The sequence below is a fragment of the Patella vulgata genome, chromosome 5, assembly GCF_932274485.2.
Source record: "Patella vulgata chromosome 5, xgPatVulg1.2, whole genome shotgun sequence".
Lineage (NCBI taxonomy): Eukaryota > Metazoa > Mollusca > Gastropoda > Patellidae > Patella > Patella vulgata.
This window is the reverse complement of record NC_065883.2, coordinates 6017566-6033562: the sequence shown is the minus strand read 5'-3', so window position 1 is coordinate 6033562 and position 15997 is coordinate 6017566. Positions and strand designations below refer to the sequence as shown.

Below are 15997 nucleotides of genomic sequence, written 5' to 3'. Positions count from 1 at the left end.
GGGGCTATGAACAGAGATGCGTCGATGAGGTATTTTGGTATTTTTGTCTTTACTAATTTAATTATGGACTGGAAATGAAAATTATCTCTTTGGAAAGCTGTTGCTACGTTCATCGTAGCAAAGTATCGGGGGGGGGGGGGGGGCATGCGTCGATGAGGGATTCACTCGAATGAATTAAGGAAGTCACTTGCCTTTATTAAATGTATTCATGGGTTGAAAATAGATTACCTATTTGGAAATACATGGCTGAGTTCATCTGTTAGTAATATATCAACATAAAATAGGTTAATATTAAATGTGACGAAATGGCGGTGGACAGTATATATTTGTCATATGGCTAAGTTCATCTTTCCGTAATAAATCAACGAAAAATTGTTCAGTTTTTTCTGATAAATGTATGATAAAAAAAACGGGATCGACAGATTCTGTCTCACACTGCAAGTGATACATCTCTCGACTCCATAGCTGACAAAAGGTGGTGATCATTATCACTAATTATTATAATGAAGTTGACAGAGTCCATATTTATAAAACGTATAATATAGAGTCGAGTGTATGAATTATCGTTCATATCTCCCTCTCTGTATACGGCGTAGAGTATTCTATAGACTTATATACAATACCCCACTCTTCTCCGGTCGATATGAAGGTCGTTTGTCTGAACCGGTTTCTCTATTATTATCTGTTTAAACAAACACAACGTGATCCGATCACAGAGATATGCGAGTCGAGGGAAACCGACAGGTGTTTTTCAAACAGGTACATTTAACGGTCGTCCTATACACGGTTAATTTCAAACACCGTTGAACAGTGATTGCGCAGAGTGTGTGCAGTTATATACGCCTCTCAGCCACAACAACTTGGGAATTCGCGCATCGCAATAAGACGCGGGTGAATCAAAATGTGTTCATATCCTGTCATGGGACTATGGCGCATTTCAAAAACATAGGGCATTGATTGTATTAATATCACTACTTAGCGGGTCAATGCACTCGACGACTGAGGAACTAAAAGGGGTGTTGACGCTAGAATTTACAACAATGTTGTTAGTTGTAAACGTTGACCACAACAACGTTGCGATTTCTAAATTCGACTAAAATTACATTTAGTTCATCTCCTTGACATCTATTAAATAATCCTTTGTCAGATATCAAAATGTTCCCAGATCCCTTTCACTGGATAATTAATTCTTGTTTCACAAGCTGTATTACATGACATTGACAACCCGAACGCCATGTTATGCATCTTCTTGACAAATAATACGTTAAATAGTTTTATTTAACGTCCGCTTCTACCTTGGTGATATCGCAGATCATCCCAGATAATAGTTTAAATCAAGGCAATATAATCCCTCGCTCACTAAAAACAGTCTAAGGCCCAGTAGTGGAAAATGGACCCCACGACACAAAAATTGCGCAATATGCTGGATCGTCATTGCTATTACAATAGGAGATAATGCGTGCTATTCAGAAAGGAATTTCTTACATTTTAACCCACTAGTTGCACTCCCCATGATCTATTATAGTCTACAGTATAAATTAGAACAGACAAGATTGTTTCATTTTTTCATTATTTTAATCATACGGTTCTTTAAAATTGTATTAAATACAAAATGGTGATATCATACAAGTGAAAGCATGTATTGAAAAAAAAAAAGTTTGAAAAAAATGATATAAAAAGTTTCACGCATCTTTGGTGACATCATAATTTAGAACATATATATAATAATAATAATAATAAAATCTTACTGAAAAATACGAAATTTTAATGGCCAAATATTGGTCAATGCCATTATATTATCTATTATTGCTGTATTGAAATGCATAGTTATTTTAATAAATATATAAAATTATGATAAATAATGATCGTGAAGGAGGTGTTTGAGTTATGAAGATATTTAAATACTAGTATTTGCATAATTTACGTTATATAAATAAAGGAGACCTGATCATATCTTAAATAATAAATGTTAAGGCACAATGAATTATGTATATTATACTCAAAATAATACTTAATATTCCAGTGGAATAAAATTATGGTCCTTAAAAACCACCACGTCGTGGCAATGAAAGCATTAAGGGCGACATTTTAAAAATAAATACGTACATATATAGGAATGAAATAAAATCGATTTACACATATAATATAATAATTATTATTAGTAATGACATTAAATAGTATTAAGTGAATATGATCTTCGAAATGAATTTAAGAGAGTAGCCTAACGAACACTACTAAAAAAGTTTGAATGAACCAAGAGAACGTAGGAGTTTTATTGTGGCCCTCGCCCGGAGAGCTTTAAAAAAAATCTTACGAGATTTATAGTTATACTAACCTAAGATCTTTTAAAAACATAATTTGGCAGTATCAAAAACATCGAACATCAATAGAAAGAAAAAAATAGTTAATAAAAACAAGAAGTCACATTAATTAATAACAAAAGCTATACACAACAGTTTACTCACATGAGTCTCAGAGATTGTTTTTTTAATAAAGTTTTTCGTTCGTTTCGTTGTATCAAAACTTTTCGTCGAATATACACAAAACCAATATGTAAATTGGCAGAAAATATAATATATATCCATTGTAATCGCGAAGGCACAAGTTTTTTTTAAAGTTTTTGTTTACAATTCCTGAGACAACCGGTTGAAGATTGGTAATCGCATACCTCGGCTTACTTCCATAGGAGAATTGCATGTACCAAATCCACTGCCACTGCTTGAAGAAGATGAACCAACACTTAATCCAGAAACCGATTCAACCGGTGATGATGACGGGGCGGCGTCGTTGAAGGTTTGACTTTCTCGGAAGACTTGGGTGAGGAAACTATCGTCGAACACGTTATGGTTGATGTTGTTGTTTTCGTATGCTGTTCTCTGGGTGTTCAAGTTCAAGGAGGAATTGAACTGATTCTGTAGAGCTGACATATCGGTGAGGTTGGCATTATTCATCTGCGTCTGAACTTTAAGGGGTGTCATCCAGTCGAGCTCGGCGGCACTGCTGAATACGGGACTGGATCGGGAACTGCCGGAGCTTACACTCTGTTGGTTAGGTGAGAAGTTGGCCATGTTGGCACTGGAGAAGATATCGTCACCGGATCCGAAGAAGGAAGGACTGAGTGTGGTGGGGCTGGCGTTGACACTGGAAGAAGGTGAATCTAAAGATGAACCAAGTGAAGACAAACTGGTGAATTTGATAGAGCTGGGTCTCTGGATGGGCTGAGGAGGTTGAATAACACCTGGATGTTGTTGTTGCTGCATCTGCATGGCCTGTTGTTGTTTCAACAAGTTCAATTTTCTTTCTTCTTCACTGTGGATGAAGTGACATCGAGGTCCATAGGGGCAGAAACCAATGGTGTGGAATGTTCGGCATAAATCGGTCTTGTATTTGGGATGGCGGGCCAAGTTCTGGAGCTCATGTTTCCCGTGGGCAAACTGACACTTATCACCGTATTTACAATGTCCATTTTCTTCGAAAGGTCGGCAAAGTTCGGTCTTGTAGCGGGTTGAATTCACGGTAGCACTGGTGTTAGCAGCGACAGCAGTATTCCTCATTGATTTGTCACAGGGCTCACTCCAGCTATGTTCCAATTTACGATGAACTTGTGTGTTGAGGTGGCTCTCTGTTGCAGACATGATGTTCAATGTTGAAGGAGGGACTATATTGGAGGAATAGCCTGAGTTGGATGTCACCGGTACAAAGGCACTGCCGTTTCCAAAAGTACCCATAGGAAGATTTCTGTTCTGTGAAAAGTTATTGACAGGGGCACCAACTGCTAAATGCTCTGTGTTCTTATTTAGTCGATTCTGAAATTAGAAAAAAAACAATCATAAATATCATGTCTGACTAGACTGATGTTTCAATCAAATATCAAAATCTAAAATCCAAATCATTTTAAATTCCAGTGAGTCTTTTAAAAGACCCAAATAAGACTCCAAAAAATACTGTCATATTAATGACCGGCAATTCGACAACAATCAACAGCGATTAACACTCCGACCGTATTAAATATTCAAACTTTGAATGGATCAGAATAGCGCCGCTTGCAAATGTCGTTTGTTTTGAGTAACAAATTTAACAGTTCAAACACGAAACTTTTACATACCTGAACATTTGTAATATCAAAATCATATAACTGTGAATACTGAGAAACAAGTGTAGTAGACATATTGAAAATCTTTCTGTTGTAATTGCACTCCTAATGTTATCCTGAAGAAGTCACAAACTGTACTATCGAAATGCTGTCGGCGTCGGCTAATATGTGATTTCACCAAAAGTGGGAGGAGCTATCACCTCAATAGAGTTGACAGCCAGCTAAGCCACTCGGAGTTCCGTTGTACTCATTAGGCCCCGCCCTCGATTCTGATTGGCTGTTCTATTCAAAACAACAAAGGGTTTGACTAGCTTCTCGAAGCGCACTTGTTAGCTGTATTATCCCTGCCGTATAGGAATTTTTGGTATGGGCCGTACGTTCCAATACACTAAACACCGCGCGTTAATCAAAGCGTGAAGAAGATATTCTGATTGGACGTTCAAATTAGACTGCCTTGGCATGGAATTCTCCGAGAAGGCGTGTCTTAAAATAATCCCCAATTTTTATTCTTTTGGCAAAGAATAATGCAATAAACAGAAAAAAAAACCTAGAATTGAAAACAAGAATTAAAAGTCAATGATATGTCTCCGTAACCCCCTTTTTTAAAAAAAATTCTTTCATTTTATTCCTTCTACCCCTCTTGAAATTCAACTCTTTGCCCTGTTGCTGGACATCATTTTCGACTTCGGTGTCTCGCTCGAATTGCGTAGGCCACAAAACATTTGTAACAGTAGGTTTATGCAGTCACCCTATAGTTGAAAGCGGACATCAATATCTAGCACTATTAGAATCAAACCTTGGTAGGCCATATTCAATAGTGCTATTTTTGATTTCATATTCATAAATAAGTTTTATTAAATGCAATGTCGTATAATAATAAAATTGTACTTCAGTGTGCATCATAATAGGTAGACCACTTCACTGTACACACAGTGAGCGGTGTATACCGAGTGACTCACGTGTTTTTTCCCGCGTTTTCTGGTTAAAGCGCGCCAAGTGAGAGAGAGATAGGAGTGAAGTAAACAAGTTTCTATCGCTCGACACATGTTAGAATTACACAAAGCCACGACACGACAGACACAGAGAACAACTTTATTTTTAACAAATTCGCCTTAATAAACACTAAATATAATTTGTCGACCATTACAAAAAGATTCATACCTCAATAGAAAGAATAAATAGGAGTACATTTTTTTTTTATTATATTATCTTATGATGCAATCCAGGGACGAGAGAGATAACCTAGAATGACGAGACAAGAAATATAAGATTAGGCCTACATAGGTGACAAACGATGACATGACCACCTACTAATAATAAAAACATGAATTACAATTCATCTACGTAATAGGTCAAAATAGAATAAAATGTTTATATGTATTCAATAAACAAAGGCCGTCTGAATGGTTTGTGTCACATAAGTGTTTTGCTTTTACTTATACGTAAAAGAACATGAATTAAAATTCATATACGTAATTGACTGAATTAAATGTCGAGGTCTCAAATACATTTCTATCAAAGATAAAATAAAAGAGGGGTATCATAATCGTTTTGTTTTTAATGAATGTAGCTCATTCATTCATATTCTGAATAAATCGTACAAATTGATTTCCATATGGAAAATTACCATGGAGCTGTTTAGTTATTCAATAACCGAGGTGAAAGTTGGCCGCTGATAAATTTATGTCATGAAATAGAATATAAATCTCCGAGTCAATTTGTGAATAAATCAGATGAACTTATTTTAATATACGAATTTATTATTTACGTCTATTTACGACGACTGTTATTGACAAGTATGTTTATTTATCGATTCGGGTTAACCTTTTAGCTTTTTAGCCCGAGTAATTCACTCTATGATTACTGTAGGCCTACGATAAACATATTCGTCACTTGCCTTGTTACCCAATTACCGCGATATGAACTCGTGAATCGATCGATAGCTGACCTAATCCTACGGTCAAATTTTGTGTTCATTACTTATATCTGTTCCTAGTTTGGTTTTGATTGATGTTTGCAGTTATACTTTATTTTTAAACTTATATTATACCCAATGGCTATTTTGTTCCTTATTGACATGCAATAAGTTACAAATATACACTATAGGGGTTATGGCCTTATATTTCCCGACTACATAACTCATGGTTCATTCATGAACTTGATGTAATAAAGATATATACCGGTACGTAAAGAGGAAGTCGGCTGATTTTTAAATTTGAATCGATTTACAATGGGAAAGGCCACATTCTATAAAAAGAAAATAAAACTGGCAAGTTTATGTGGATACATATACACAAATAAAATATTTCACATCACTTATTATTTATTTGTTGGTGCGGAGAAAAAAACAATTCGCCTACATGATAATATTGGCTCTTATTTCATATTTCATATTTCGTATTTCTTTATTGCTTTGTCACGTATGATGTAGGAGTGAAAAAACGTTATTTGGGTTAGTGAAGTGTCTCCCTGCTCGAAACAAGATGCCAGATTCGTGTCAGCTCTCGTAACTTAACGGGGTATATTTACATTTATAATTAACAAATTGTTAATTAAGACACACAAGGAGATTTGATTAATTTAATCTAGCTATATATGAAACAGACATTGGTCAAGTGAATCTGTCAGTCAAAGTAGTGGTATATATCACTGTCATATAGCTGTTAACACCGCCATAAACATCATACTCTGAACTATAGATAGATCCAACAAGCATCGCTTACGGCTCATTCCTTCATCCATTCATTCATTCATTCATTCACGCTATGGATCCACAACACCAAACGGAGACCCTCACTGAACTTCATTCATTTATTTTTCCAAGGCAGTGGTTCCAACCTCGTGGGTTTCTCCAGGTCCTCTGGTTTCCTCCCACTGCTAAAGACCCCTACGCGCAAGCGAATTATTGAAATAAAATTGAATCATATGTTAGTCCCGACATGACCTAGTTTGTATCGAGTGGACGTTAACACCCCCTCTCTCTCCCTTTCTCGCCCCCCTCCCTCTCTCTCTCTCTCTCTCACCAAGGCAGTGGGAATTGAGCAATTCAGTCTTGGTATCTAATAGCTCTACGACTTATCCCCCGCTTGCATTTCCGTGGACGTTAGGCTACTTACTAGTGAGTTTTACACCCGATTTCGTGTATCTCGTTCTCTTACCTGTTCCAGAGAATGAATATTGAATGACATTATTATTTTATGGAATATATACTAGGTTTAATATTAACAAGAGTGAAATAGACACGCAGATCGATATTCACTCAATTTAAAATCAATCAAGAATAATTTTAAAAAAAAAACAATCAATAGATACAACCCAATAATAATTCGATCTCTCAAAGTTTATTGATTGAATATGTCACAAATGTTAGGAGAACTGTGTTAAATGCGTTCTGCCAAAATAATTTCGTGTAAATTAGAAAATGATAGTCCGTGAATGGATTGTAGTAATTTAAACAGAATGTGTAGAAATTAGTTGGGGGATACGAGGAGATTAATGAATGGAAATCTCTCACGTGCATCTATCTGACGTAATTAGGTAAACAAAGTGGGCTAATCAAGGCTTTCTCACTGGTGTATAGGTGAAGATTGAAGAAACATGCACTGACCTCCCCACGATGTTAAGACGTGGCTTGTTACCCCCCTTACCCCCCACTACCCCGTATATGTGAATTATCTATTATTCTCCCGACTGACACGAGATACTGTGACAAACAAATAATTTGTAGTGAAAGGGTTTTGATAATTGCAAGGATTAGGTGAATGGAGGAAGGATGGGGGTTTAACGAGATGTTGACACGTAACAAGAACAAATTCATTCATTATCTTATATTATACATCACAGCAGCCTAGTCGTTCGGATGGGACGAAAACCCGAGCCCCGTGTTCACATGCACGAAAAAGAGCCCTTGACCATTGGAATTTAACTGCTGTCCGGGCAAAATGTCCCTCATAGCAAACTCTTTCCCGTTTGGTGCACAAAAGTAGGACGTTAAACCCCATATCATTCATTCATTCGTTTCAAATTGTATTATTTTGCTCCACGAACGAATTGTATTATTCGTTTTGTATTTAGAAAAATTCAAGCGATTTAACCGGGGTATAGACGGTTTTGGGGTTTATTATAGTTTTGCACCTAAATGTAAAAAGCTATCTTAAATCGACTAATACTACTACTATTTCTTTATGGTTTGTCCTATCTATGCTGTATTGGGCAGTTATCATAAATTTGATATTAAATTATGTAATTGGCTTATATCTAGTATGCCGTCTTCATTAGCCCAGTTCGGAGTAGAACAGTAGGACGTTAAACCCCCATTTCATTTCATTTTTATCCAGTATCATTTCTTCAGCTCTTTTTACGAGGAGCGAAAAATGTGAGTGTGCGTGGGTCTTTTTTTTTAAAAAAAAAAACCTGTTTGCGGGTTATAATTGCGTCATGATATTATTACGCCATATTTCATTGATATAGTAAATAATGAAATTGTTATATAAATATGCCATGTTTATTTATTTTCCCGCCATAAATAGTAAATAATATGTGGTATATTCAATATATCATAGGAGAATAAGTACCGTTATATTACATTCATGTGATATAAGTTTTATTAAGTCCGAGTCGTTTGTTTTTTGTGCACGAATGCATCGATAGTGTAAGCATGCTGGGGTGTGGAGGGGGGGGGGGACCAGTCAGCCCCTACCTACACCTTAATACGACCCTGAAGGTGTTTAATATGTAACACGTGCTATAATACGAACTTAATTATTTTCATATTAAAAATTTCATATTGAAGCAAATGGAAGCGGTCTGCCAAATTGGACAAATGAATAACTGTACGTACAAAACATACATGGGCTAGGATACAGCTCACATAGCGTGCCTCGATTATTGCTAAAACTGATTATGTGCAACGCCATGTCATAAATCGCTACCTTTTCTTTATCATGTACAACACAGGCCGTGTTCGAGCACCTGAGGGGGCCGGAAATCTATTCAACTGTATGAATGGACTTCGGCTACGTGATGCGAGACCTTTATAAAGACTTCATAAAAGCATCCTATAGCGTTACAGTTTTCAAGTTGTTATAGGGGGTGCGGAAAGTGTCAGATTTTTTTTTTTTCTTCTCTCGATCTGTGTAAGCCACAACGGTCACATCTCAATGGCCAGATCAACTAACAGAAAAACCTTTCTTTTAGTTTAAAAACCAGCGTGACATGCGCCCTTGACCGTTGCTAAATGTAAACAATCATAAAACTGTCATACGTTCTTCATAAGAAAGACAACAGAAATTCAGATTTTGTTACGTCATATTCGGATTTTGTTATGTCATATTTCATCTACCCCGGGCAGAAGCTATTCTCCAAAGAATTAAGAAAAATAAAGAAATAAATTTGTCGATTTATCGAGAAAAAGATGGGTTATTAAGCAAACCGTTTACTTGGTTCTCATGGCGTCCAACATTTCCTTTTTTTTTTCTTTTACATAAATGTTACATATGTTTCTTTCATTTTATAATAAGTTTATATTTCCTCAAAAATATATTTAAATAAAAAAAGATATTACTTATAGGGTCACATTGCCCCCCGGTAGTGGATTTGACATAGCGAGGGCATGGGAAAGGTCACAAATTGGAATATAAGACAAAACAAACGGAGAACGGCTGCTTTCTCACTATCAATGTAGATTCTCTCTCTCACGAGCTAGCGGCCGATAACTCTATGATGAGAAGCAGATGTAATTGAACACGGTGTTTCAAGGGGACCAAAGTTTGTATTTCTGTGACTTTTACTACAATGTGAATCGTTAGATTGGATGGGAAGTAAGTGGCGGAAGATAGGATGACAAGAGGAGGTTTAATTGTAAAACAGGTCGTCGTACCGTGGGGGTTTAAAATGTAGTTCGTTTACCGTTGGTGCCCAGTATTATATCGACATTTCTCATTATTCAGCCAGGCTCTGGCATTCGGGATACCGTGTAGATTTTGGTATAATTTTGGATTTTGGATATTGCGTTAGTGCATGTTTATAACATAGTCAGCTTAATGTGAATATTGTAAATTAAAAAAAATTACAAAAATGGACGAAACCAGGATGGATTACAGATGAATTTACTCGTTGTTTCACGAGTGTAAGCCATTGTTAAACTTCGAGTACTCAAACAACTGATCAGATACGGTATCTCCGTTCACGTATTTCTGTTTGAATGATGCAATCCCATTATTTAGTGGTCATTAAGGCAGTCCATCGGAAAGAGATAGGCCCTATCGTGATGGACCTTGTTTACGGACATGAGTAAAGGGAAGTAACTCCGTGTTGTCAAATTTATAAACCCACGATTGAACACGTTGACCATTCGACAGGAAGAAATCAAACAGTAGTTAATCAAATGACCCAAATAAAGTTTTAAAATCTATGTAACTTTTTTTATTCTGCTTCTAACTATGAAGTTATTAATGCCGTTTCTAAATTATTAATTAAAAAATCCTTTTTAGTGTCTAAACATGTTTATTTGTGTTAAGGACAATTGAAAGATTGCTTAACGGCCTCTACCTGATAATGGCTTCTGCTTTTAACAAGCAATTTGTGGCTTCTATAAGACCTTGAAATAATACATTATCGATACATTAGAACACGGGAGCTTGGTGAAACCGTTAAAAATAGGGGAGTTAAGCTTTTTGTATGGCGTGTATAAACACCTATTGTAGGACTTGCACACCCCTATCTCTCGCTCCCCCTATTACTAACACCTCTCTTTATTTACGTGGTTTTACAATAAAAACAAAGCTCGCGCTTTTCTTTGATAATATATTGATAAGAAAACTACCCAGATAAATTTATTATCGATAAATTTGTTATAACATGGCTTCTGTTGTACAGAGGTAAAATTAAGTAGCACGTGCCTATCATCAAGTTTAAAACTCAGAGAAATTGCACTAAAAACTCATTTCTGATAGATTTCACTTTCGACTAGCTTAACTAGTTGATTTCCTATAATTATTGTTATCTGTTTGACAGCTAACGTAAATCGCAATAAAAACTCAAATTAAATGAAACAATTTATACTGAAAATAAAATTCCCAATTGGTAATGCAATATAGATATGTTTATTCGTTTCGCTTGTTTAATGACACAGTTTAAAATCTGTGTATATGCACACATATAAAACAATAATATATAATTATACATACACAAATATATAGTTACAATAACTATATTTGCTTGATAACGATATCTGTATGTGTATCGAAACGTATCAGGTTAATAAATTCAGAAGTAGTATAAGTGTTTTAATTAGTTACAATAACATTTTATTAGTAAAATTATATTCTAATCTCTCTGTATTTGAAATTTAGTCCTTCGGATGAGACGAAAACCCCAGGTCCCGTGTATACATTGGAATGCACGCAAAAGATCCCTTGGCAGTTGGAATTCGATATAAGAGTAGGCGATAGTGCCGCTGCCCGGGCAAAATTTCCCTCATAGCACACTGTATGGCGTATGTCTGTCTTCATTAGCCCAGTTTGGGAACAGAACAGTAGGACGTTAAACCCCATTTCATTTGTATCTAAAATTATAACCCTTTGTCTACGATATCATCCTTGGTAGAAGTGGACGTAAAACTCCAGGAACGCACGAACGAACCATCATCCCGGCAGACGAGGACATTAAATAGACAAATTTCACACAATTTGACATTTTATGCTAGGTATGTCTAAGCGATTTGAATTCTATTATAGCCATTCTGTATCTAAATGTAAGGTTTAACAAACTGTTTAAATGAATGAAAATATAAGTTTAAATGAGTTTAAATGAATGAAAATATGAAGACTTATAATATGTCGACTTTAATTGAATGAAAATATGTCGACTTTAAATGAAGAAAGAAAATATGTCGACTTTAAATGAAGAAAGAAAATATGACTTTAAATGAAGAAATGAAGAAAGAAAATATGACTTTAAATGAAGGAAATATGACTTTAAATGAAGGAAATATGACTTTAAATGAAGGAAATATGACTTTAAATGAAGGAAATATGACTTTAAATGAAGGAAATATGACTTTAAATGAAGCGATATGGGGATTAACGTTCTACTCCAAATGGATTAATGAAAAGGGGTTTAAGGGCAGAAAACACGAATTATCAGACCGTCTGACTAAAATTAAAATTTTAAGAAAATATTTTTTTATCGGGACTTTTGTGTGAAAGAAAGTAAGGAATATTAATCAGCCACTTAAGACTTTAAGAAAATATGCTTTCAAAAAGATTTAATGCAAAAAATCAAGAAATAGCATGTCCGATAATTTGATTCGATTTATGAACCGCGACATGGATAGTCTTCTTATTAACGTTGATCTGCATGTTGTTGATATGATATGGAATTAAGGATATTTTGGATTATCGATTATCGATTTTATCTGACGTTACGATTATAGATAAGGCTAATGCCCAGGTAGATATGGTATACGCGTTACAACATGGCCTGTTGCCACTAAGTTACCTACAAGATAAGGATAAGTTTTGTTTCAGAAATTTGATTAAGCGGCTCATTGTATTAAGGAATGGTTTATTAATTATTAATATGAAATATGATTAATAATCTTTGCTTATATAACAAGCTCAAAATAAAGCTACAATTAATGCCTTTTATATTAAATGGTAAACCCGAGTCCTTAATGTCCTTGCTAAGACTGTTATTGCTTGTCCTTAGGGATAAGGGTAAAGCTTTTTTACTTATCTAAAATATAGACGAGGATTTGTAATACACACACTTTAACATGTAGATAATGGGTCAAAGTTGGAATATCCCCGACCGTAAATACGTAATACCCATATCTTTTAATAGATCGCAAATAAACATACATTATCATTTGTAGTGGACCGCTAGTTCCCACACGGGAATAAACACGGTTTGTACAGGGTTTTAAAACTATGGGTATTAGGTAATTCACACCAATTATCCCCGACCTATTGTTTTATTGAAAGAACCTTGATCACTACATGTTACCGCGCATTTGATGTCCACCGCCGTGTGTATACGAGATAAGTAAAAGTGTAGTTGTAGCCATTGTTTGCTGATGATTAACAGTAAGAATTGTCTTATGTCCACACCCTTCCGAAACCATTTACATTTACGTTATGATAATAACTTTTTAACTAAAATGAAGAATTAAATGGAAAGCCTTTAAGGCCTAAATTCGTACTATAACAACATTGTATACAACTATACACCCTTCTGAAACCACTTTATTCTGTGAAAACAATGTTTAACAAACATGGAGATTTAAATGAAAAGCCTCCAAGGCCTGTTTTTATACTAAAACAACATTTTGTATATATATTTCTACCATGTCGAAGCCATTTTGACTCACAAGAAAGTCCTCTTAATCGGTAACATGCCAAATTTTTGAGTAAAAAGTTGTGCCTGATAACGATATGAAATGAAATGAAATAGGGTTTAACGTCCTACTGTTCTGCTCCGAACTGGGCTAAGGAAGACGAGCATAAGCCATACAGTGTGCTATGAGGGAAATTTTGCCCGGGCAGCGGTGCTATGGCCTACTCTTATATCTAATTCCTACTGCCAAGGGATCTTTCACGTACACGCCAATGTGTTACTTGAGCCTGTGTGAATTCGTAGTGGTTGACTCATGTCTTCTTCGAGATTCAGGAAGACGAAAGAAATAATTTACGAAGGCATAACTGAGAGAGAAAGAAATGGGGTTTAACGTCCACCGACACATTGTTCAATCTTGGAATAAGTGTAATTTTTGGGCTAAATTAACTATCCAGTTTAATCTTGACGATGTAAATGATACCACGAGTGAATATATAACCATCAGGAGATCTTTAGCTTCTGTAGTGTCACTCGTGTAAATTGTAATTTGATTGACGTTGACCGAAGGATACAATAATAATACCTACCTACATATACCAGCATATAACATTGTATACATTTATACTTTATACGTCATCAATTACGTCATCATATCTTTATTTTATAATATTGACGGGAAAAAAATGTTCCCTCACCCTCTCTTGCTCTCTCCCCGACCTTGCTTCCTCCCAACCCTTGCTTCTCTCCCCCACATTACGTCCCTTTCCTTATCGCCCCCATTACTACACCACTCTCTCTTTTTCCACCGAATCCGTAAGAATGAAATGAAATGGGGTATAACGTCCAACTGTTCTCCTAAAGTGGGCTAATGCTCCTAAACTGGGCTACAGTGTGTTATGAGGGAAATTTTGCCCGGACAGCGGCACTACGGCCAACTCTTATATCGAATTCTAACTGCCAAGGGATCTTTTACGTGCACGCCAATGTGTACACAGGACCTCGGTTTTTCGTCCCATCCGAACGACAAGACAGCTGTTCTTGTCCGGCCCTCCATCCTGCATCACTGACAAGGGGAAACCACGCCGGAAAATCTGGATGACGAATCCGTAAGTATGTATAGTTAAAATAAATAAATGACGTTCTAATTGAACCACTTTATATGTGACCAAAATAACTTCTTGAAGATGGACGCCAACGACATATAGTGGGGGGTTGGATGGCCGAATGGTTAGCACGTCCGCGTTGTGTCATAACGTCTGTCACTGAGTCAACTGGCGTGGTTTCGATTTCCCACTTGTACATGACAAGTTGTAGGGTTGCCTGTCCAACCTTGTGGGTTTTCTCAGGCTAGGCCTACCCCGATATCCTACCATTGCAAGCGAATTATTGAAATAAAATTGAATGTTAGTCCCGTAATGGCATAGTTTGTGACGAGTGGACGTTACCCCCTCCCCACCTCTCTCTCACAAACACTTCCATTCCTTTTCTTCTAAATTTCTAATTTTAATCACATTTCACATCAAGAAAGAGAAAGGCTGTTTGGCTGGAATTGGAAGAAACTTAGCCGGAAACTCTACTTGTTTTTCGTCTCATAATTTTAAAAGCACATTTGGGTAAGATATTGTCGAAGTGGGGTGGGGGAGAAGGGTAGTTAACAGGGAGTTTCCAGTGCGGGGGGTTGTTGGGGTGGTGGGGTGGGTCAGGGGGCACTTCCTACAATCCGAAGAACCGAGAACAAAGATGGAAGTGTGAAAGATTGTCCGACACTAAAACTGTGATTCTATCAAAGTGGAGATATAAATGACATCCAAAACTCAATTTCTAAATCAACTCTAAACAGATGAGATTTGTCATGGAGTACTAATATCACCAACTAAAACAATTTCTAAAATCAACTCCAAATAGACGAGATTTGTCATTGAGTACTAATATCACGCAATAAATAGATGGTTTAATAATCAAACCAAAGGGAAAATGGAAAGAAATACATTATTGTTAAGATTGACATTAAAATACGATTCTATCAATATCCTATATAAATGTGATGGATAAATTAATTTATAAGTTAATGGTTTTTACTTGTGAAAGGTTTATATAAGAAAACTATTGCTCATGATATATTGCTGTATAAACCTCTCGTGCTTGCTCTCCGGTCATTAATGAAATTGAGTAAAATTGATTTTAACGAAAAACCGAAACGAAACAAAAATTGTCTTAATGATTTTCCCCAACTATTTTTTTTTTTTTTTTTTTTTTGGACACTATTTATTCAATAAATATTTGCATATTATAAAAGTACACTATATGATTGTGTGATCTGAAAACAAGCCGGGTCTTATATAAATTCATCTCCCGAGGACATTATCTATACTAATATTTGTGACTGTCGTTTGTCTGTCTGTTTGTCTGTCTGTTCGGGGTTGGCGGCTACACTAGGTCTGCCCCGAGTCTGAAATTTGGGGTATAGGGGTAGCTCGGACCGGTTTCGGGGTTATGACCCCCGAGCGAAGCCGGACATTCTTCTAGTTTACAATAAAATATAAAGTACATTGTATAAGATTGTAATTA

General features: G+C 36.0%; 1 protein-coding gene across 1 annotated transcript; it reads right to left on the bottom strand.

Annotated features, from left to right (window-relative positions):
* Positions 1-1654: 1654 nt before the first annotated feature.
* Positions 1655-4263, bottom strand: LOC126822118 (mRNA decay activator protein ZFP36L2-B). Its single transcript, XM_050550878.2, has 2 exons — positions 4106-4263; positions 1655-3806 (listed from the first exon to the last, which is right to left on the bottom strand). The coding sequence occupies exons 1-2, from the start codon at positions 4166-4168 to the stop codon at positions 2625-2627; spliced, it is 1245 nt and encodes a 414-aa protein (XP_050406835.1). The 5' UTR covers positions 4169-4263; the 3' UTR covers positions 1655-2624.
* Between the last annotated feature and the right edge of the window lie 11734 nt (positions 4264-15997).